The sequence below is a fragment of the Motacilla alba genome, chromosome 1, assembly GCF_015832195.1.
Source record: "Motacilla alba alba isolate MOTALB_02 chromosome 1, Motacilla_alba_V1.0_pri, whole genome shotgun sequence".
Lineage (NCBI taxonomy): Eukaryota > Metazoa > Chordata > Aves > Passeriformes > Motacillidae > Motacilla > Motacilla alba.
The window spans coordinates 83,812,565-83,836,023 of NC_052016.1; the positions used below are offsets into that span (position 1 = coordinate 83,812,565).

Consider the following 23,459-nt stretch of genomic DNA (forward strand, 5'->3'; position numbering starts at 1 on the left):
ATACTAATTCTAAATACATACTAATATTTCTCCCCTAAATGCCACTTTTATGCCCAAGAGTCAATGAAACTTGCCACAAAAAAATGAACCACAAGGGTTGTTTTTCTTAAAAAAAAACATGAGCACCTTTCTTAAGTCCAAGGGAATCAAGCCAGTCCTCAGTCCAAGGGAATAAACCCCATACTCAGTCAAATGACCCAGCACAAAACTGTGCTATTGTATTGACATGATCAGCTTATGAACAGAAGAAAACAGAAACCAGTCCCACAGTGGCCTGAGGAACTTTCAAAAACTTCCCAAGTGACAACTTGTCCCAAAACACAGGAACAAAAAAAAAAAAAAAAAAAAAAAAAATCCAAAAAAGCAATCCAACAAAAAAAAAAAAAAAAAAAAAAAACAAAAAAACAAAAAAACAAAAAAACCAAAAAAAACCCAACAAAAACCAAAAAAAAAAAACCAACAAAAAACAAAACAAAACAAAAAAAAAAAACCACAACAAAAAAAAGAGGCTGAGTCTTTTGCTCTACTACATAAAGTACAAAGAGCTAAGAAAGCAAGTAAGCAAATCCAATGCCAGAGCTATGGTAGCAGGAAGACAGAGGCTGAAGAAAGATATAGAAATGTCTTCATATGGATGTTAAAGCTCCTACCACATCAACAGGCCACAGTATCTTGGAAAACGGGAAGATGCATGAGTTAAGCTGACAGTAAAGGGACTTGCAGTTGCACAAAAGAAAGAAGCAGAAAAAAATATACAGGGGAGAAACACAGCCTCCCAGATGAATGCTTTCCAATGTCTTATCCTTACTGATTCCAGCCAGCATGAAGAAAATGTCACCATGGAAGAGTATTTTCTTGCAACTTCCCTTACTCTTCAGCCTGGGGGGAACACTCAGCTGTGCACTATGTCATTTTGGGTTTACATCACCAAAGTTGAGATCAGAAGTGCAACATCTTGCTCTGAATTTAGATGAGAAATATGGTAACAGCTGGACTAGTGACATAAAAGATCCTCAGAAGCAGCAGTGTCAGAAGATGAAAGGAGGAGCTTTCTTTCCCTGAAGCCAAAGCAAGTCTGGTTCTCATGTACACTCAGGCCACTTTACAACATTCTGGATAAAACAGGGCTTACAAGGGAAGGAACATATAAATTAGCCCTGCTTGAAGAGTCCTTATGGGCAGGCAGAGAGTGTGTTTGAGGTCGAAATCATTTCATTTGTCCTAAGCCACCTGCATTGGCTCACCCTGAAGTCCCTGGCAGCAGACAGGTGGCCCTCAGAGAGATGTGGATCCACACTGTCCATGGCAGCCAAGTCTGGCTCTGTTGAAAGCAGCATGGTCTGGGACAGCACAAATGGTTGTTGGACATCACAGCCAGAGGCCACAGCAGCTTCAGCAGGACTCCCCACCCTCATCAGGGTCACTCACCAGCCTGCCACTTCTGCTGGCCCTCTGGGGAGTGGTGCCTATGCTCTTCAGGAAGACCCTCTTCCTCTCCTTCCCAGAATCAGGAGCTCAGACTCAGGCTAGAGGTGTCCTGGCTGTGTTCCCATCCTTCAACACTCATTCCAGCTCTCTGGTTATTGCAAGACAGCACACCAAAATGTTCTGATGGGCCCTGGCCAAAATTTGCCCAAATGCTGTTCCCTGGATTCACCAAGCAAAGCAGTGTTATCAACAAAACAATAGGTGAGCTTCCCATGTTGAGAAACACGATGACCCAAGTTTGGATTCGAGTCTCCTACCTCAGACTTGATTAGATCCTAGTTGATAGCTTGGATTGATCTACTTTACCACTACCAACATAATTCCAGTCTGCAAGATCTCAAAGCACTATGATGGGAGGAAATATTGAAAAAAACTTTCCTTTTTCCCTTCTGCTGCCATGCCCTATGCTAACTAGATCATAATATCATGGAGATGGGACTTGGATGCATAGTCATCCCGGTGTTCTAAAGTGAGCTCTGGCTACAGCCTGACACCACACAGGAGGCTGGCTCACCTTCTTCAGGACCCTGTTTCTTTTCCCTCCTGGGGGGAGAGGAAGGCATCTTGGCACAGAGGTTGAATGGAGCTGCAGCATGCCCCATGCCCAGTGCTGCTGTGCAAACAAGCCTCCTGCCTGCTTTTCCCTCTCCCTCTTCCCTGCCAGTGCTGCTGTGCGTCACCTGAAAGTCAGAGGGTACCAAGGAGGCAGAGAGCAGGCAGAGAGCCACTGCGTCAGTAAATGCGTCTGTGGACCCCCTTTTATCCTGCTGGGGCATTAACAGATCAACAAACACCCTGTTCCCACTGAGCTCTGACACACATCCGAAGGTACACCCAACTCTGAGGTTTTTCTCCTTTTTCTTTTTCTTTTTTTTAAAAAAAATGTATGTCTGTGAGGTGATTACATCCGGGTTTGTGTCCACACGGCAAAACCAAAGAGCATTCATCAGAAGAATAATGATGCAAATATGGCTTCATATCCTCCAGTGATTGCCCATCTGGCAAAAAGGTTTAGAAAATGTAACAATAGTTTTGACATAAATAGGAGGAAAGTAAAGACCGGCAGTGTACTTTCCACATCAATGGCAAATATACTACTGATGTGGAAAGTAAACAGCTTCAAACGAGGAGAAACCACTGTGGATAACCCTCCACCTGTGAGCTGCAGGCTCGAATGCCACTGCATGAAAACTGAGGTAGAAAATCCCAAGTTCATCACCTCACATTGCAATAACAGGTATCAAACGCTGTGTCACCTGCGGCTGGATAATATCAGGGGCCAGCTGAAACTCAGAGGATTAAAAAAAAACCTATTACGCGTTTCAGAAGCTTATGTCCCTGTAGGAATATGGAGCGCTCACGGTCGGCACACCTGTATTCCACAAGTACTCCTCGAAGCCACCCTCCTGGCGAGGCTGTTCGTGGGGAGGATGGCGCGGGGTCAAACCTGCAGCTGGGAAGGCGATGCGAAGGACGCACCTGTCCCGCTGCTGCCATCCCCTCCCGACGCCTGCGGGGGAAGGGGACTCTAACCCCAAATTACAGGTCGCGCTGCTTTCGGGTCTGGTTCGTTTCGCCAGCCCGGGGAGCAGCACCCCGCGGGGCCGCGCTGGGCTCCGTTCGGCGGGCCCCGGGGCGATGCCGGGGCCGGGCGGGGCGGGGCCGGTCCCGGGGCGATGCCGGGAGCCGCCGGTGCTGATTGGGCTGCGCGGCCGCGGCCGCCGCCCCCGCCCCGCCGCGCTCGGCTCGGCTCGGCTCGGCTCGGCTCGGCTCGGCTCGGCTCGGCTCGGCTCGGCTCGGCTCGGCTCGGCTCGGTTTGGCTTGGCTCGGCTCCGCTCCGCCCGCTGCCGCCGGGATCCGCCGCCCGGGCCCCGCCGGGATCGCCGCGGCTCCGCGCCGCCCGCCGCCTGCTGCCGGGCCCATGGCGAGCACGTCGGCGGAGATCATCGCGTTCCTGCTGACCATCTCGGGATGGGTGCTGGTGTCCTCCACGCTGCCCACCGACTACTGGAAGGTGTCCACCATCGATGGCACGGTCATCACCACCGCCACCTTTTGGGCCAACCTCTGGAAGACCTGCGTGACCGACTCCACCGGCGTCTCCAACTGCAAGGACTTCCCATCCATGCTGGCTCTGGACGGTCAGGCTCCCGCTGACCCCCACCCCGACACCTCCCCGGTGTCCCCTGCGCCGCTCTGCGGGAGCTCCGGGGCCGCTCCCGGGCCGGGCTCGGCGGGGCGGGCGGGCAGCGGGGCGGTCGGGGCGCGCCGAGCCGGGCCGGGGGCGGCGGGGACCCGCAGGAAAGCGGCTCCCCCGCGGGTTCATGGACAGGTGCCCCCCTGTCCCCAGGCGGGTGGCAGCGTGCTGCTTGTTCACACCTGTGGAAGCGGGTTCTTTCCTCCCCAAAACCCATTCGTTGAGATTATATTTGGTGCCCAAGTGTCCGGTTTGGCCTCTTGTACTGTAACTTCCTGCCTTTTTTTCCCCCATCAGAAGAGTGTGTGTGTAGATTTGACACAAGAAGAATGCGGGCAGATTTTTCTTGCCGATCTATTTTCCGACTGTCGTGACATTCCTCTTTTTTATGGTTTTGCCAGCCGTGCAACGGTCGGTGGAGAAGAACAAGCCTTGGCGTCGTTTATGTTTTAATTAATGTTCCTTTGCTGGTTTTGCTAAGTGGTTATTAACTCAGATGTAATTGCTTCATTGATAAATGACAGTGTGAAAGCTCGGGGCAGTCAGGGATGCAAAGGTATGCAGAAGGGATGCATAGCTTTGCTCAGCTTTAGGGCAGTGTTATTTTGAAGCAAAGCGGAGAGTTTTGCTATAGGGCTTGAAACCAAAGATTGAGTTGGTGCTGCATTTCTTCCCTCGTTAAGGGGAAACATTTTTGCCCTTTCAGGAAGCTGTACTGGGAAACTGGTTCACTGTGGAAAATCTTTACAACTAAACTTTTAGTTGATCATGGCTGGTAGAAACAGAAGAAGTGTGTGTGGTATTGGTTTATAGCTTCAGAAGTGGTTGCAAAGAAAGGGAGGAAAGGCTTCTAAGATTATGGCACCTTTTCTGAGTTTTTGTAGTTATAAATGAATGCAATATGCAGTGTGCCAATGGCTTTGATACTCACAAAAGATCATGCCTACTGTTCACAGTCTGGCAAGACATTCCCTTTGCACTGGAGTCCAAGCAGGTATTTTGGTGTAAAAGCTCTGTTTAAGAGAAAAAGAAGGTCTGTGAATCTAATCACTAACAGAGATTAATAGTAATTGTAACAGGGATTCGCATGAACGTGACGTTCATACCAATATCAGAAAACCTTTAACCTCTGTGTGTAGAAAAGGCTGAAAGAGGCCAAGATACCAGAACAAGGCAACACAGGCAACCCTGAAGCACCACTACTGCAGGATGCTTCCCTTGGGGGCAGAAATGCTGTTCCCAGAATTTATTTTGACCCAGCCCTGTGGCAGCAGGGGAATTTGCCAGTTCCTCCGGAGGGATAGGAGAGCTGGCTGGCCTCCATTGACATCAGTCACTCTGTGGCCAAGTGTAGCAGCTGAGAGTGTAATTTCCAGGACTGGGCAAGGAGCAGGGGTCTCTATGCAGGCAGGCATGGAGTGATCTGTTTTTAAAGAAAGAAAAGCATAGTTACAAAGTATGAAGAATTTGGAACATTTAAATTTTCAAAAAGAATACAACACTTGACAGCAAGATCCTTTCCCTCCTTTCCCCCAGATGCTCGTGCATTGAAACCTTGAGTGTTGGGTAGCATGTTCCACTTGGCCAAAGAATGAGTTTCTGAGGTGCCTTGTGCACAGTGAAGGAGCCACCAGCTCATTTCGGACAGAAGTGAATCTGAAATGCACGTCTGGAAGGGCCCTGTCCCAACCCTTCTGGCCAGGTTGTTTGTCAGTAGTGGAGACTTCTTGGCTTCAGTGTTTCTCAACAGCATCTTTAAATGCTGTGGGGCCAGATTCTGGTACCCAGGCACAACATGAATGAAAGGCAGGCTGGAGGGAGAGTGATGTACCTCTTTCCCCCCAGCACAGACCAGGCAAGCTGGGTGGGGTCAGAGGGGCAGCCGCTGCAGTCAGAGGTGCTTTCAGTAGGTAGCCTAGCCCAGACTCCCTTCCTTGTGGTTACAGGCTCTGCAGGGAACCTGTCAGCAGCTGACTGTGGGTGTGTATGTCCCCTCTTCACCCTAACCCTTCCCTCTTGGGGGAGTGCACTTCAGGGCTGCGGTGTGTCACTCGTGGCTTAAAGAATTTGTGTCTCAGCAAGTAGACAAGTCTGCCTCAGCCCTTGTCTAGCCTCTTCTTTCCCTCCTCTTCCCCTTTGCCCAGACTTACATGTCCAAGGTGGATCCCATTCCCTGTGACTGGCAATGTGGAAACTTCCTGACTCCATCCTCAGGTGGGGGACTCAGAATACACAAGCAGGGCAGATCTGGTTTCTGTTCTCAGGGAAGTGTTTGTGAGCAGAAACAATAATCCTGTAAAGATGCATGTAGTGACAATATGTTGCTCTCCTCAAAATGGTAGAGGATGACTGGAAAATTCCTAAAAATATTTCTGCTGTCACAGGGAAATGTGGCTCGGCTCCACTCCTTCGTCACACAGATAGAGAGGATCTGCCTCTCAGAGCAGTTCCTCTTGTACCGAGTTTTTTTTTTTTTTTGGTCAAATTGGAAACCTCTAAGTAAGCTGGACTTCTTATCCCAAGAGACTGCTCAGGTCTTTCAGGGGATCAGAGGCAAAATGAGGGAGAAAGAAATCAGTATGACCATGCTTTGAGAAAACTGGTCTGTGTGAGGTGTCCCTGCCCATGGCAGGGGGCAAGAACCAGATGACCTCTGAGGTCCCTCCCTACCCAAACCTCGATGACTCTATGATTCTATGCCAGTTGCTGGAGCTCTCCTGTGCAGTGCAGGAGAAGTCCTTCCTTCTTCAGAAGCAGTGTCATAGTTCAGGTCAGGGGTGCTCAGGAGGTGGTTCCTCTTCACCCTTGTTTTGGTTTCTATCATGGAGTGGGCCTGGACTGTCCTGCCCAGCTTGCTGTGGGATGGCACAGCAGTAGGGCTGCCCTGATGGCTTTCATGCCATCACTCCACACAAATGGCTTCCAGAGAAAATTACTTGTGGTCCCCTTCCACCTTTATGCATTCCTATAGAAGAAACCAATTTGACCAGCCCTCATTAAGTGCGGAGCCCCACATTCTTTATGCAAGCAAAAATGCTCTTCCTGTCTGTGGGGCTTAAAGTCATTTTGGGTTTACTTTTTCAGCCACTGGTCATAGGTGGAAATTTACTGATGAAACCACCTCCCCAAAAGAGGACGTATCAGTTTCCATGTTTCCTACAGTGGATCTGATGACCTTTTGCAAGAACAGAGCTGAACAAAAATTCAATTATGAGCTAAAAGAGGGTATTAGAGCTTAGAAAGACATACAAAAGCAATGGGTGTGTACTTTTGGAAAGAATCTGTGCTGTATCTGTAAGGCAACCTCTTACACTTCACGTGATGTAGACTGCAAAATGCCACCAGAGGCATTTATTGTGAAAGTGGCAATCCCCAGAACTTTGCATATATATTTTTTCCATAGTGTCATATGATATGAGTACATGAATGCCTTCTAAGTCTTTGTAAGCATGAGGCAAGTGTGAGAGCAGCGAGGCAAGAAAGATGAAGCTCTAACAAGATTAATTTCAATGCAAGACAAAACACATTTGTTTGAAACAAAAAAAAAGAAAAAAAACCAAACAAAAAAAACCAACCCACCTTGAAATAGGTTTCTCTTGGAATGCTGCTAAACATGACTTTATGAGCAATGCATGTTTGTCTGCTTGTCTGTTTAAAACACATGGCTTTTTGCTGCTTGGGAGCTTCATTTGGGTGGCTGGTACGTACATGACAAGTTTCCTACAGGAGCTGGTGCAAATACAGACAATAAACATTTGGAAAAGGACAGGTTTTAGTCTTGAGTGGAGGACTGTGAAAAAATAGACAGCTCCCTTTTACACTCCTCTTCATTATCATAGAATCACAGAATGTTTTGGGTTAGAAAGGACATTAAAGACCACCTAGCTCCAACCTGCCTGCCACAGGTAGGGACACTTCCCACTAGTAATGATTGCTCAAAACTGCATCCAAACTTCAGCACTTCCAGGGAGGGGGCATCCACAGCTTCTCTGGGTAACCTGTTCCAGTGTCTCACCACCCTCACAGTAAAGAAATACTTCCTGATATCTAATATCTTCCTAATATCTAACCTAAATCTGCCCTTTTGCAATTTAAAGGCATTTCTCCTTGTCCTGTCACTACACACTCTTATAAAAAGTCCTTCTCCAGCTTTCCAGCAGGCCCACTTTAGGTTCTGGAAGACTGCTGTAAGGTCGCCCCAGATCCTCTTCTTGTTCAATCTGAACAAGCTCTATCAGTCTTGGTGCCCGATATAATCTTGCTTTCTTGAAAGCAAAAAAAGAGGTTTAGTTCCTCTTACAGCCAAGTGTTATACAGAGCTTGAATCTAGGATCTAAGCAATAAGAGGTTTGATTTGGTGAAAAGGTTGATTTCAACCTTTCATGCTTCCTAATGTTCCAGTCAGCCTCGTGGGACTGCTAGAGCCTTCTGCTTTTCCACAGTACTGATGTAAATTGGGATTTTTTTTCCTGTATTTTGTTTTAAAATGTGTGCCAGTTGGCTGATTGCTCTGGTGAACTGAAACAAGCCCTACTATAGCTGGCCTGCCCAATTCGGTGAATTATTTAGTGAGAAAGGTTATTCATTCAGCAGAACTGAGCAGTCCTCCAGTTCATGCTGTTTATAATTGAAAATGATTTCTGAGTGAGTGAGTTAATTATTTCTTGCTGTCTCGCTACCCTCTACCTATTTTAAAACTGGGTATTGACCTTCAGGAAAAACTGAATTTCAGCCCTGTGGTTACTAGCAAATGTTGGATATTTTAGTTGGGGTGAATATTTACTGGTTTTCCTAGGAGGTTCAGACATAAATAAAAGTTTAGAGGACCTCCGGGTAAACGTGTTCATGGTTCAGCACTTTAATGTGTCAATTAGCTAACTAACACTGTCAATAAATTGGACCTGTCAGAAATAATAGCTTCCTTTCCAGTCTTCATCTCGTGCTTTACCTGTCTGCTACAAGAAATACATTACGCACCACCTAAAGCAGCATAAGCCAAGTTTTCCATGCCTATAGCAAAAATTAACAAAGCAAGGCTGCTGTCTTCAAACCTGAGTCTTGCACAAAGCACTCTCTCTTACATTCCAACATGTGAGCCATGTGACAGTCACACTTATGTCTTTGACTGTGTCTTTCTTGAGCAGGTGGGCTGCAGAAGCCTGTTGCAAATGAAACAAGTCTGTCTGTGTGCCAGCAGAGGTAGATAAATGCTAATAGGTTGTGTTCACAGATGGGCAGCACAGCTCCCAGGTTCAGCAGGCCTGCTAAAATCTGGTGTTACGTGCTACAAATTGCTTTGTTGCTCAAAGCTGTGAATCAGTGTGGGATTTAAAACATTGTTCAAGCACGGGGCAGTCATCCTAGAGCTGATAAACCTTCAGCAGTGGTTAAAGGAGGTGGCACTAAGGATAGCAGAAGGTGGCCAAGTGTCTGTGGTAGCCACATGCATCTCAAAGCCCTGCTAGCCCAACACAGACCTCACCATCAGGAATGTATCCAGTCTCTTTTTGAGTCTCAGTAAACCCTTAGTGTCCACACATCCTGTGGAAAGGAATTCCACAGCTTCATTTTACAAACAAGCATACCTTTTGTTTTGAATCTGCTGCCTTCTGTTTTCATCAGATGTCCTCTAGGTCCTGCTTTAGTATATTGTTTTCTTACATACTAAAACTTTTATGCAGGGTTTGGTGGGGGTTTTTTGTTTATTTGTTATTACATAAAATTTGGTGTAATAGGCAATGACAATGTGGTTTAGCTCTCAACATTTCCACCCACTGGAGATCAAAGCAAAAAGAATGAATGCCCTAATAGTGGGAGTTCATTTTCATTTTAAATGAGATGTAACAACAGGTTATGAAGAAAAACATCTTGTGATGGTTATTCAGCTGTGTAAGATTGCAGCGTTCCACCCCGTAAGCAGCGATATGAGATTATCACAGTCCTTCAATTACAAGATATTCTCGGAAGGAGAAGAGGCCAAGCAGCCCATTGTCCTGTTGAAGGGTCCTGCCCTGGGAGGTCCCTCTGGGAGCAGTCTCGGGCAGCACAGCCAAATTGTTTGTGGTGAAGCCAGGTGCAAGCTGTTTGTCCAGGTTTAAATATGGCAGTGATTTGCCTTATCCCAAGGGACTACTGCTGTCCATGGAGCTGAGTGCGTGGCTGACTTCCTTGCAGAATGAGGGCCTTCTGGGCAGATCCAAATCAAATCAGTGGCACATCCAGGCAGGCCCAGGCAGGCCCAGGACCCCAGCCTGGGTCACTGCTGCCAGCCTCACTGCCAGCCATATTGCAACCGCAGCACACACACACACCTGGACTGATGTAAGACTTGCTTTGAGTGCACTGCTCTCAAAGGGTGGCTCTGCAACTTACGACCTGATCAGACTACGTGGAGTTGCTCTTCTAAACCTCATGGGTGTTGCCATGGGATAATGTTTTGGAGCCCTGAGTGACACAGTATGATTCTTATGAGCTGGGCACGGGTGATGATGCCCTGTGAAGGGCACACGTCACCTGGAGGAACACACGCAGTGGGTAAAGTGATACTGTTCCAGCCAAAGCCTGATTCCATTTGCAACAGTGAGTGCCTGATGCTGCACAGAGGGAGGGAAACTATGGCAAAACTTGTCATGGTCCCAGTTCTCATATTAGCCTTGCTCTTTTTCTCACAGGTTACATCCAGGCCTGCAGAGGATTGATGATCTCCGCTGTCTGCCTGGGCTTCTTCGGTGCCGTTTTTGGACTGGTTGGGATGAAATGTACAAAAGTTGGAGGCTCTGATCAGACTAAAGCAAAAATAGCTTGTTTAGCTGGACTGATTTTCATACTCTCTGGTAAATATACTTTATTTTTATCAGTTTGCATATTTGAAGTCATACCGGAGCCGCTTCTTTTCCGCAGAAACCTGTGCACAATCATCCATGACTTCGTTGACTTCAGGGCCAGGCCCAAAGCTCTGCTGCCAGCTCCACTGAATGGTTTGTCTTATGCTTTTCAGGGTTGTGCTCTATGACTAGTTGTTCCCTGTATGCAAACAGGATTACGTCTGAGTTCTTTGACCCTTCTTTTGTTGCACAAAAGTAAGTACTTTCCTATACCCATAAATCTCTCAAACAAGTAGACCTTAGGTTCCCTACTGCACACCAGAGCCTGTTTAGACAGAGAGCAGCTGCTTCTCCCCTTGGGCAGAGGAGGAGAGTGGGCTGCAGTTATCCTTAACCACAATTTCTAACTGGAGCAACCAGGTGCTGAAATTCAACGAACACTTTGCTGCACAGTGATGGCTCTGCAATCCATGTGCCCAGCTCTGCCAAGGGCTGGCAGGGCAGCTGGGGTTCATTGGGAATGGAGCCTGCCTGGATGCCAGAGGGGCAGCAAAAGGATTGCACAAGACACAGGGGCTCATTAGGTGCATCATTCGGTAGGGAAGGGAGAAAAGTATTTCCTTGAGCCTTTGATAAAAGGTGGCTTTGATAAAGGTGTCGAGCACCATGCAGTCTTGATTCTTCTTGAGGAGAGGTTTCTTCAGGCTTGGTGCAATTCTGCTGACAGATTTTCAAATCCAGGTGACTGAAATTTGGATCATAAACCTTACCAAAACCCACAATCTTTTAAGCACTAACATAAATACTTTGCCTATACCTGTAATTAGATTTAAGAGAGTAAGTATTTATAGAATTTTGGGATCCACATCAGAGATAATGATCATCCCTGAAGACTCCCTTTAAAGCTGTGCGAATTCTCAGGACCTGCAAAAGCAGCAATCCACAAACCAATGCTTGGATTTTGGATTGACGTTCTTAACTACCAAGTCTGATAATGTTGGCTGTAAATTATAGTATCATAGACTTTCCTGTTTTACCTCCATACATGATGTAAACTCTTTTTTTAAAGGCAAGGATTTTAAAGTTTTCTTGGCAGTGATTCCAGAATATGCCAAACATTGGGTGTACATTTCCCTGAGACCCAAGTAAGGGATCAGTAAGGAAGCCTGAGCCTTTATGTTTCACTTTGACAGAAAGAAAATAGTCTGAATAAATAACACTAAAGGGATCTACATTTGCAGTAGGGCTGGCACTGCTTTTCCCATCTTGAAACGGTATTCGTTTTCTCCATAATTCCCCTATAGCTTCTGCTTATTTGATGTAGTGAAGATGGGCTTGAAAGGCCACCAAAAGAAAGAAGGATGTGAGGTTCTTTGAAGAAAATGGAGCCTGGCTATATAGACAGAAATTAGTTATTTATCAGGCTTACTGTTCTTAGTGAAAAATATCATGATTGCTGCCAGAAGTCCTTTTCCTACACTGTATTCCTACCCTTGTCTGCTGCAACAATGCAGGCAGACCTCACGGTGGAATTTTACTGTGAAGGAATGAGAAATCCAGTTTAAATATTGAAATAATGGTAGTAAAACATCCTCTCCAGAAATTACCTTTTTTTGTGGACAACCAGCATAGCTCAGCTGTGGGCATACATAATCATGATTGCAAAGATAAAGGCAGAGAGGAAATCCTGAAATTTTGATTTGAGTTGTGCACAATGCATGTAGCTCATGCAATGACCTTGCATCAGATTGAGCTAATGGCGGCATTCAGCTCCTTCCTCTCTCAACTGATGCAAAATTTCCATTTTGTTGCCATTTCCGAGCCCTTACTTTGTTATGCATTGCAGGCACATTTAAAATGTTTGCTGTTATATCGTGGAAATTTGGAATTGTCTCTTCACTGAGGGAGGGTTTCAACCTTTTGCCTTTTACTGCACATTTCTCCCTGAAGTTGTTCTGGCTGTGTCAAAGACAGGCTTGAGATACCGTTAGTTGGAAACAAATGACACAAAATGTTCAGCACCGTGTGTCAACCATCAGGATTTCCCTCCAGCCTTCTTTACTATTTTTAATTGAAATTATCTGATTAACTTCCCATATAGGCATTGATATGCAACTGAAAATCTTGAGTTTTCCTCCTAAGTACCAGTATAAATCAGAAAGGTTGTTTTCTCTGTTTGAAGATGTGGAAGAAAGCCCTATCAGGACAGCTCTGCAACTCGTTAACCTGGCGGTGTGGCAGTCCCCCAAGCAGGGCCATACATCCAATCTGTTCAATCATGGTATAGTAACAAGTGTTGCTTCAAAAGGTCAAATAATCCCAACTACAAAGGCTGAACCCCATGTCTTCTGTCCCAACTAGTAGGTAACACTCAGGTACCCCTTTTCTACCCAATTCTATCAACTATAGCCATGATTTCTTTTCTGTACAATTGAAGAGTTTCAGGAAGGGAAGATAGCACTTGGTCTCCTTAAATCCCTCAGCCTCTGGTCAACCATTTCATGTTGTTTGATAAAAATATGGAAACTTTTGTTTCCCACTGTTTAGGCAAATGGTCTTGGCAAATAAGTTGTTACTGCAACAGCCATCCTGCATCTTGTTCCAGCTCTGATCTCCAGCAGTGTGGTGATCTGCATCGACCTCTGTGGGGAGCCTAATCCTGGTCCTTGTACCCTAGGTGTGGTCTGGCAGTCCTGGAGGGATGGAGGGATCCCCATGAGGGGGCTTACCTCACATCTGAGCTAGTCCCTCTGATCTGCTTTTACAGGTCAATGAAAGAAGTGCCTTGAATGTGTTTTAGAGGTGCACTTTGTGTGTATTTCTTGCCTGTTGAATATAACGGGATCTTAGGTGATGAGCTCTGATGTAGATTTCTGTTTCTAATCAGAGAACCCCCTGTCCTCGGAGAGACACAAATCTCCTTGAGTCACGTGAAATCCGTAGCAAGGTGGTTGGAAATGTGAGCATAAGTACAATTAAAATTTTACAGGTTTGGCAGATTTTGAAGTGAAATAGGATTGGGTGGAGAGTTTTCCAGGGTGGAAGGAGCTGTGGTTCCCAGCAGTTTAAATTGGGGGTTGGGTCTGTAAGCTCCATGCTGGTGTTGAGGAAGGGTTCTGAGGCAAAGTCAGTTTATTTCAGCTTGAGCTTGGTGTCTCCAGAGAGGGAGCCTGAACAAAGAAATTCTTGGGTCTTTATCCCCTCACAGTCCGTGCACCTGATCCCCGTGTGCTCTTCACAGATCTTGCATGTGCCTCCTTGTCCAGTGATGATTTATGGTCTGGAGTCTTCTAACACCTCACTGGATTCTTTTTGAGTGTTTCTCCAGTGCCCTTCTGTAAAGATACAAGTTTTTCAGAACAGTTGACAGGTATTTTCAGCTAGTTATTTTGGTAATGTGGAATTAGGGCCTGTGCACATGGAAATGTTCACAACTAGCTGAGAAGTGCAACTACACAGTGTTGCAGTTGCACAGGCAGGCTGTCAAGCAGGGGCTTTTATTTGGCTACTCACCACAGTTTACAACAAATCAATTTAGTAGCATCTGCTTGAACAGCACAGACTCCTGGTTGGTAATTGTGGCTGGATGGGGGACAGGGGCCTGTGTTTCCGTGCAGGATCCCAGAAGTCTGGAGAAGATAAAGGTCTCCTTAAGGGGAAACTGCAGCAGAGAAAGAGCAAGAGACACATTAGTGTTTTCTAAAGGTGAGGATTAGGAGACTCTGGAGACTGTTGGGCTGCAGCCTAATGCAGGTCATCCTTAACGTGCTTTAAGAGTGGTACTCAGGCAGAGAGCTGGGGAATGGAGCAGACAAGGAGCATCCATGGTTTGCTGCTTGTCTTGAAGCTTCAGCACTTAGGGGAAAGAAAAGAATCTCTTCCCAATGTCCTTCTTTCCCTTTATTTACTACTGTTGCTTTAGAAACATAGACTTAGTGGGATAATGCTCCTAAAGCACCACTGTCTCCTCTCAGAGACAAAGGGAGCAGTTCCTGGCAGCAAACAGTTTGTGGCTGGCTGAGGCAGCAGAGGCACCAGCATTGCTGGTGACTGGGAGCTCTGTCCATGAAGGTGCTGGGGAGCAGTTTCTTCCAGATGGAATCCAGCCACAGGGACTAGAGAAGGAGAAAGATGCTGGAACATGCACCTGTGTGTGCGAATGCTTATACCAGACACGCCTGTGTATGTATACACATATGTTGCATACACATACATTGCATGTATATTCTATATGCATATTATGCGTATGTACAAACCCTCATATTTTAAGCAGGCTGGTGTGTGGATGGTGAGGGATGGAGGCAGACAGATCCTGAGAGCCAGAGGGGAAACTTAAGGAGAGTTGTAGGCAGAATTTGTAGTCCCTGGCCCAGCAAAAAGGCCCCAGTCCAGTTTGGTTTGGGAGCCAACAAGAACAAAAGTGAAATGAAGGAGCTGGTGCAGTAAACAGGCCACAGAATGACATAACCCCACAGCAAAGCAATGCAGGAGGAGATGCACAAAGGCCAGGCCTTCCCCTAACCCTAACCCTAACCCTAACCCTGGCTGAGCAGGGAGAGAAGCATTGCCCAACTGTACTGCAGGGACAGAGTTTGCCTCCCGAATCAGAGGGATATAATGAAAAGAACATTGGTGAATGGCAGAGCTGCTGATTTTGTGGCGAATAATTTATGTGTCAATGGAAAGTTATTCAAGGAAAATATAATATTTAGTTATTTTATTCTGGAAATAACACTGTTAAATCCATGCTCTCTTTTGTTAAATACATTTATTGACTTCTTGTAGGTATGAATTAGGAGCAGCTTTGTTCATTGGATGGGCTGGAGCATCACTCTGCATAATTGGTGGCATTATATTCTGCTTCTCAATAGGTGAAAACAGTAATTCTGCAAGGTAAAACACAAGTTTCACTTACTGAAAGAAATCAATAGCTCTGCATTTTTACCTGCTATATGTATGCAGTTTGATTACGGTTCCAAAACACTTTGTAATGAGATTCTGAAAAAGATTGTGTGGATAAAAGAAAATAAGGGGATGTAAGGATAATGTTTTGTCCACAATGTAATTAAGAAAAGCTATTGGCTCAGAACAAATACTTGTGATACATATAATAAATTTACTACAGCTGCAAAACAGTGCATTCACTGATGTAGGAAAAATGGTCAGGTGGCTTTACAGGCATAAATAGATATGTTTCTTTGATCCCAAATCATCAGATCAAAAGCTAGCAGTGGTGGCACTGGGACCTCCAGCAGCTGAAGAGGGGTGATAACAAAGAGGAACAGCTGTAGAGAGCAACTGTTCATCTAGAATCTGCAACAATTTACATTATTTCATTATTAGGCCCTAATTTACTTAGCTGTGAACGAGAGATATGTGTTACAGGAAAGTGTAAAGACAGATGCAAAGAGATAGCTGGAGTGGCAATGTTTAACTAGAATGGGACCACACAGAGAAGGAATGTGCTACCTCCCCTGAAATTTGTAGGTACATTCCCATACATTTCTTCTGGCTTTATTACTGGAATGCCTGGATGCAGAGATGCCTCCTGTCTGTGGGACAAGCTGTAAATGTTTTTTTTTTTTCTCTGCAGGAGGGGGTATGCCTATAATGGAGCCACATCTGTCATGTCTTCTCGTACAAAGGTCCACAACAGCGTCCCTGACAAAACCCCACCCAAGCACTTTGACAAGAACGCTTATGTTTAGTTGCACTGTTGGAAGACTCAAAGCGTTTTTAAACATGATTTTGTACGGTTCATACAGAGTGATTCCCCCCACCCCAAGCCCAATGTTCTTACCACTAAGACAATGACTTTTAAAAATATTAACTTGCAGCTTTTTACATATTGGTGTAAATTTTATTATATAATATTTTAAGATTGATGTTGGTATTGTAAAGTTTATACCTGGAAATCATGAGCTGATGTTGCATTCTTGAAAAAAATAAACGAGGTATTTACTAATTCAGTTTGTCATGTCAGCTGCTTATGGGAATGGCATCACACACTGTATTGGCATATTGCAGTTCAGACTTTCAGCTAGTGTTTTTTCTTTGTCTGTCCATGGACACGTGATGACTTTTGAGGGAGAATTTGTACGAGTCAATAAATGAGAACAGAGATTACAAATAATTACAAAATACTTTCTAGACTGAGTCCCTAAAATCAGACCCAAACTCAGTTTTTTTTTGTGATGTTAAAACTGATGGACCTGTGGAATTTCAATAAAAGTTGGTTATTTTGGGACAACAGTGTAAATATAAAAAATGAATAGTCCTATTTAACAATGGCACAGTATAGAAAAAGTTTTGTATCTGATATTATCTAAATTACATTAGAACTGCAAAGTCAAGGTTCTTTTTGTTTTATGTTATTTTTGTACTTCATTTAAGTAGAAACACTACTACGTTTTTTTAAAGAAGGCAGCCAATATGGACAAAGCAGAAATGTCAAGTACTTCTGCAATGGCAGGTTAGTGTTTTCCTTACTGTGGCTTGACATTGTAATTTTTTTCCAGTTGTTTTCCTTTTATGCTAACAAAGATTGAACTCCAATACAAAAAAACCCACAACAAACCAACTTCCCCATATAGGAGGCATTTAATGATGATTAGTTTTAGAGCTGAGGCTTTTTTCTTTTCATTTAGTGTTTATTGTAAACCATGGTAGAAACTTAATAGTTTAATACATGGACATATTTTCTTTAAAAGGTTGACAATTTTATATAAAGTTCATGATAAAATATAAAAAAATATGCATTAAAGATTGTATAAAGTAATACTCTGCAGTATATTCTGTTCATTGGTTAACAGGCTATCTTGCAAGACCAGTTTCAATCTTTAATGTAAACATTAGAGGCAAAATCTTCACCTCAGAGAAATGAAAGAGACTTTCACCACTGAACTCATGAGTGTGCTGGTTTTGGCTGGGATAGAGGTAATTTTCTTCACCGTGGCTGGTATGGGGCTGTGCCTTGGATTTGTGCTGGGCACAGAGTTGATAATAGAGATGTTTTTGGTATTGCTGAGCAGGGCTTGCACAGAGCATTTTTTGTGTTTCATACCACCACATCGGCGAGGATTGGGGGTGCACAGGTTTGGAGAGGATACAGGTGGGACAGATGACTCAAACTGACCAAAGAGATATTCCAGACCATGTGACATCATGCACAGTATATATAGTGGGGGAAAAAGGAGGAAGAGGAAGACATTTGGAGTGTCTTTTAGTCTTCCCAAGCCACCACTACATGTGATGGGGCCCTGCTCTCCTGGGATGGCTGAACACTTGTCTGCCCTTGGTGAGCAGTGAATTAATTCCTTGTTTTGCTTTGCTTGTGTGTGTGGCTTTTGCTCTCCTTATCAAACTGCCTTGATCTCAACCCACGAGTTTTCTCACTTTTGTTCTTTCAAGTCTTTCCCCAGTCCCACAGGTGAGGGAGTGAGTGACTGGCTGCGTGCGGCTTGGCTGGGGTTAAACTACCACAAAAAGAAAGAAGAATTGCTTTGTTTCCAAATAGAAATGGCCAGTAATGCATATTTCAATATCCTTTTTTAGAGTCAGACTGAAAGACACGAGAGCTCTGTAAACAGTATTCCTTGTTATTACAGGACCAACGAGAGAAGTTACTGGGAAACACTTGATGTTTTCACCTGCATTTTGAACTCCAGCAGGACCCAAAAGCAGGACCTCCAATCAGGAATGGAACAATTATGTGTCTGAAGAATCACTCCACTCTGTTACAGAGACTAAGCTGCTTTTTAACGTGCTTGTATTATCAGCTTCATGAAGGCCTTTTAAAACAAACAGACAGAACAATTAATAGTTATTAATATTCTTTTGGGGGTATTTTTACTTTGTATTTGTCTATAAAATAAAATGACATGCTATGTGAGCAAACACTCATGGACTTCAGGAAGCAAATGACAAGTGTTGATAATATGTAGATTGTTTCTCTCACAGAAGATAAAGCACAGTACAAGCAGTCAGTGTCAACCTTACTTTCCCTTCAAAAACAACCAGTAGTATCTTTATGTAACTGGAACAGCTTTAACCTTTACATACCTTGAAATGTTAAGGTTAGAAATTAATATATAAATTATATATAAGATTGAGGCTTTTGCTTTAGCACTAGTTCAAATATTTATCTCAGCCTGGTTAGTCAGTTAGATACTTTGAACAAACCTGAAATGTTATTATTCTCAAGAAAAAGTGAGTTCCCTTCTCTCTTAAATTTGGGAAGAAAAAAAAACCTCAGATGATTAATTTTTAAGAGGAGGCTGAAGTCTGACAATATTATGGTTTAAAATCTCAAATTTAAGTTGGCATCTCTATTTATGTGTGTGTGTGGTTTATGTACCACTAAGTATCATAAAAACATGATATTTATATAGCAAGAAACCAAACACAAAGGTTTTCTTGTTCTTTTCTTACAAAACACCATCTATTGAATTACAGTGTGTAATACACTGTACTTAATCCTCCTCTAGGTGGGTCAGTCACTTATGAATACGTTACCTTCCTCCTTTGGCGCACTTTTCTTGGGAAGGCCCCATGCATGAACCACAGATGCAGCACTGGGCTCGTTTTTCTGAACTGTCATTGCCTTCTGATCTCTGTCAACTTCCATCAATAAAATGTTTTCTTCTTCTGATGAAATATCCCAATCATCTTTACTAGCTTCTGCGAGCTAACAGGGACAAGAAAAAACAGGTATTTTTCCTTTATCTGTTCAAGCTGTGCTGAGTTCTTTCCGAAACTCAGCAATGTGAAACTGCTAAAGAAGAATGCACTGGCACATGGCCTTTATGAAATCTATCATCACCATTTTAAAATCCACATTAATTCAATTACCTAAATGATATTAAATCACTGTTATCTTTCCAAAACTAAAAGAGTTGGTTGGTTTTTTTAAGTCAGGAACTGCAAACATAAAGTTCTGCCAGTTCTGTATCTGACATAAACCTCTGTTTTCAGGTATTATATGCCAGCCTTAAAATAGGATTATTTTTTCTGTGGTATTCCAGCGAGATGAAAGTCCTTTAAGCATTAGAATGTAGATAACTTACATAAAAATTAATATATGACATGCGAGGTGGCAAGCATTCTGTAGTCAAACTAGGAAAAATATTGCAGTAAAGGCCTTTTCAATTTAAACCTAATTTATTTAAAGAGAAAATTAAATAATGAACATTTTAAAAACCACATGGTGCTCAAACTTTAAATATACATTCCCCTCAAGACTCAGTGCCAGCAGGTACAAACATATTTTAATTAAGTGGTGGATTTGTATACTAAGTTTACAAAATGAGAGTCAATTCAGAGAGATGAACCTGAAGGCAATGAGTCCATGGTCCCTCTTGCCTCATCTGCCTGAGAACTAAATATCTGCATTCAGCTTTATTGAGAAGAGCTACAGAATTTCCCTATTTTTCAGTCAAATGTAGGTCGATGGATTTGAGCTGTTTTTAGAGAGCTTAACTGTGAAAAGCAAACAATGTTTTCTCCCAAAGCTAAAACCTTATTTCACTGGAGTCTCCAGTATTACAGTAAGGACCTAGACGGTGCTCCCATCGCATAGAAAGAAGGTTCAGATGCTATTAGGAAGCAATGTCAGGTATGTATACACTAGAGAAAAATCTACAAATTTGAACATGCTGTGTGTCTTGAAAGTGGGTAAGAGACTGCAGTAATGCTTATCTTGCAACATAACTCCATTTTAACATTGCAAACTGTTTTTCAAGAACTGACAGATCTGCTCAGTGTGCTGTATTATTAACATACCAGAATTCATTATTGCACTGTTTCAAATTATCTGCATTTGGAGGGTGTGGTAATGGGAAAGTCAGTCACATATATTGAGAAATCCTGGAGGAAGAGTTTCCTCGAACATTCAAGAAGTCCCAAATGATTGTTAAAGTAAAAAAATAGAGATAAACATGTCAACTTCCAACAGAATTCAGTTTTGATTGAGTGCAAATACATGGCACCAATCACAAGTGCTAAACAGTTTTATTAACTCAAAGACTTATATAAACATGTCTTTATTAAACATATAAATATGGGCATGAATATATGCATATAATTACCAAAGCATACAAGATGGTGTGTTCTTCTGTAAAGTCTGCAGAAAAAAAGTAGTAGTGCTGCCCTGGTTTCATAAGCTTATTCTGAACTCATCAGATATATCACGGATATATCAGATTCTGAACTCAACAGGATATATCAGGGACACAATGTATTCTAAATGAATCATAGCAACAATATTTTTCATAAAATGATGGAAAAATGTGGGTTGGAAGAGACTTCAAAGATCATGCAGTTGAACTCCCCCATGATAGCTAGGAAAATCTTCCACTAGACCAGGTTGGTCAAAGACCCCTCCAACCTGACCTTGAACACTTCAGGAATGAGGCATCCACAGTTTCTATGGGTAGCCTGTTCCAGTACCTCACCATCCTCACAGTAAAGAATTTCTTCCTAATATCTAATCGAAACCCACTGGCTTCTCATTATAGTCTAATTTTCAGTCCAGAAGAATCTGTTCCATGATCTCTCTGGGCACAGAAGTAAGATGTTAATCCCAGGGTTCTCCTTCTTACTTTTTTAAAAAATGGATTTATTTTCCTTTTTTCAATCAGAGACTACACTCAGCTGTGATGACTTTTCAATTATTATGGAAGAATGGCTTGGCAACTATATCAACCTTTTTTTAGGTTTTTTAGGTTTCCTTAGGACCCTGGGAAGGATCTCACTGGGTCCCATGGATTTATATAAATTCAGGCTACTCTGGGGGTCTCAAACTTCTACCACAATAGGAGGGATTTCATTCCCCCAATACTTGCCTTAAGGTTCAGGGGCTTGAGACATGTGGGAAGGGAGATTATCAGTGAAAACCATGGCATTTTTTAAACATAAGTTTTGAGATTTATTTTGCCACAGGTCTTTGGCCTTGAAGCCCAGATTCCTGAACACAGTGGCTCACCATCTAAAGATCCTTACAAAATCATCCTGTCAATTTAACTGTGAACATTTTATGGTCTTGAAAAATCTGACATTACAAAGAATTTGGAAATAATGCTAGATAGAAAATTGTACTGTAATAGTCATGTCTGCATTGATAATTTTGAGTCTGGTGCAATTTGCAGCTCCCACACAGTCAATGGACAACTTAGGTGTCATCAATGGCAATTACAAGGACAAAGGCTAAATGTGATTATGCTACCCTCATGGCCAAAGTTGATGAGGACAATCATTCCTTTCTGGAAAATGAAACAGAAGTGTCACTGTTTCTGGGGGGACTGATGAGTTTCAGATTTAACTCACAATCAGGAAGCCCTAGGGTATAGGTTTTATTATGGATAACAGGATTCTCAGTAATTATTATTTGCTAATTTAGTGGAAAAATATTGTATTGGATGCTAGAACTAGCACCTGTCTGTCTACTTCAATCTAGTAACAACTACTCAAACTGAAATAAAATCACTGTCTGCTGTTGACTTCTCATTTGGAGTAACTTTTGTTCCTTTTAAAAACTGTCCAGGCAAAGACCCCAAATTGCAGCAAAATGGTTTACCAATTATAGAACTCTAAACTGAGAAGACCAGGACCTTAGGAGCCTGAGGGGTAGAGAATCCATTGTGTTAGTATTCTGCTGGTGAACACAGGCCATACTCAATGGACAGCAACAGATCTGATGTAGTTTGAAAGCAGTAAGTGATTGTGAATTGATGCAGAACAAAGACCAATGGAATTTGTCCTCTCATTCAAATGTATTTAAGAGACCCATATTAGATAAAGCTCTAGAAATAATGTTTTTAAAATTAGATAAGGAAATTCCTTTTTTCCTCCATCAAAACAAGACACTAGGAAAACAAGTAAAGGAGGACTCTCTACGCTGCTGGGATAGAAGACAAGAATGGTATCATGCCCAAATTTTGAGCTGTAGTGATCCAAACCAATCAAGGTATAAGCTAAATAAGCAGTGTGGATGAAATAACTTGCCACTGGTCCCTTGCTAGCACTTTTCTGTACACCAGTGTAGGTGTATCCAAAAAGACTACTTAGCTGTAATTCCAAAGCTGTCTTGGAGAATTAAGTTTTTTGATGCATCAAGATGATTTCAGCATGAAAAAAAATTCAACATACATATAGTTCAATTACTGAATGTAATAATGCTGCATATTAAAAGTGATACCTTTGGTTCTTTCACTCCTTGTTTCTTAATAAATGCCTGTGCAACATTAATTCCTCCAGCAGGTTTGTTCTTAATTCCATGGTTAGAAAGACTCTCTCCAACTTGTTTGGTCAGTTTTTGAATAACTGTACCTAAAATTCAGAAAAAAAAATAAATTTACAGTTCCCATTCGCAAGGAGGGACTTTACTGTAAACCCTCTAGAACTCTTCCCCAAAGTAAAAATAAGTAAAAGATGTCTCTCTGAGACAAAGATTGTGTCTTTTCCTCCATTTATATAGAAGAGAATGATACATATCTCTAAGTAATACATTAACAGAAACACTTTAGCAAAAACATGAAGTGTTTACCTATATATGCACACTCAAGACTAGGTAGTCTACCTTCACTATGTTTTCTAACACAGAAATATTACCATGAAATGCAAAATCATGCACAGCTGTTAGAACATCTATATACAAATGCAGTGAAAAACCTTTCAAAGTTTTGGCAGGTGTTCCAGTTTCCTGAGGTCCATTTTCCTCCATCCCATCCCCATTGCTTTTGCCAAAAGGCTTCTGAAAAGCATGGACTATGCTGCTTGATGGTTTTGACTGTTTTTGCAATGCCTCTGGTGTTACATAAGGCTGTTTCGTATCATCTTCATCAGCTTCTTCCTCTGAACTGAATGGTGGTGTTCTAAAGAAAACCACATACAACATGAGCACTTACTGGGTTTCAGTGTGTGTATCAATGCATACACATTTAAGCTTCCTTGTG

The 23,459-nt window shown here is 43.0% G+C and overlaps 2 protein-coding genes across 8 annotated transcripts in view; one reads left to right on the forward strand and one right to left on the reverse strand.

Moving 5' to 3' along the window:
* Positions 1 to 16,474, forward strand: part of CLDN10 (claudin 10) — a 56,340-nt gene extending 39,866 nt beyond the window's left edge. The window contains exons 1-5 of one of the 2 annotated variants that reach the window (XM_038134737.1): positions 3,285 to 3,629; positions 10,357 to 10,518; positions 10,683 to 10,764; positions 15,295 to 15,402; positions 16,103 to 16,474. In XM_038134737.1, the coding sequence (XP_037990665.1) occupies positions 3,410 to 3,629; positions 10,357 to 10,518; positions 10,683 to 10,764; positions 15,295 to 15,402; positions 16,103 to 16,217 (687 nt within the window). In that variant the 5' untranslated portion in view covers positions 3,285 to 3,409 and the 3' untranslated portion in view covers positions 16,218 to 16,474. Of the gene's footprint in view, positions 1 to 3,284; positions 3,630 to 10,356; positions 10,519 to 10,682; positions 10,765 to 15,294; positions 15,403 to 16,102 lie in introns of those variants that run through there. The other variant, XM_038134746.1, reaches the window with a different exon arrangement.
* Positions 10,776 to 23,459, reverse strand: part of DZIP1 (DAZ interacting zinc finger protein 1) — a 45,441-nt gene continuing 32,757 nt past the window's right edge. For 4 of the 6 annotated variants that reach the window (XM_038134723.1, XM_038134697.1, XM_038134713.1 and 1 more), the window contains 4 exons: positions 23,176 to 23,378; positions 22,703 to 22,833; positions 19,024 to 19,195; positions 16,348 to 18,299 (listed from right to left, as the gene is read on the reverse strand). In XM_038134723.1, the coding sequence (XP_037990651.1) occupies positions 18,217 to 18,299; positions 19,024 to 19,195; positions 22,703 to 22,833; positions 23,176 to 23,378 (589 nt within the window). In that variant the 3' untranslated portion in view covers positions 16,348 to 18,216. Of the gene's footprint in view, positions 14,171 to 16,347; positions 18,300 to 19,023; positions 19,196 to 22,702; positions 22,834 to 23,175; positions 23,379 to 23,459 lie in introns of those variants that run through there. The other 2 variants (XR_005256684.1, XR_005256682.1) reach the window with 2 other exon arrangements.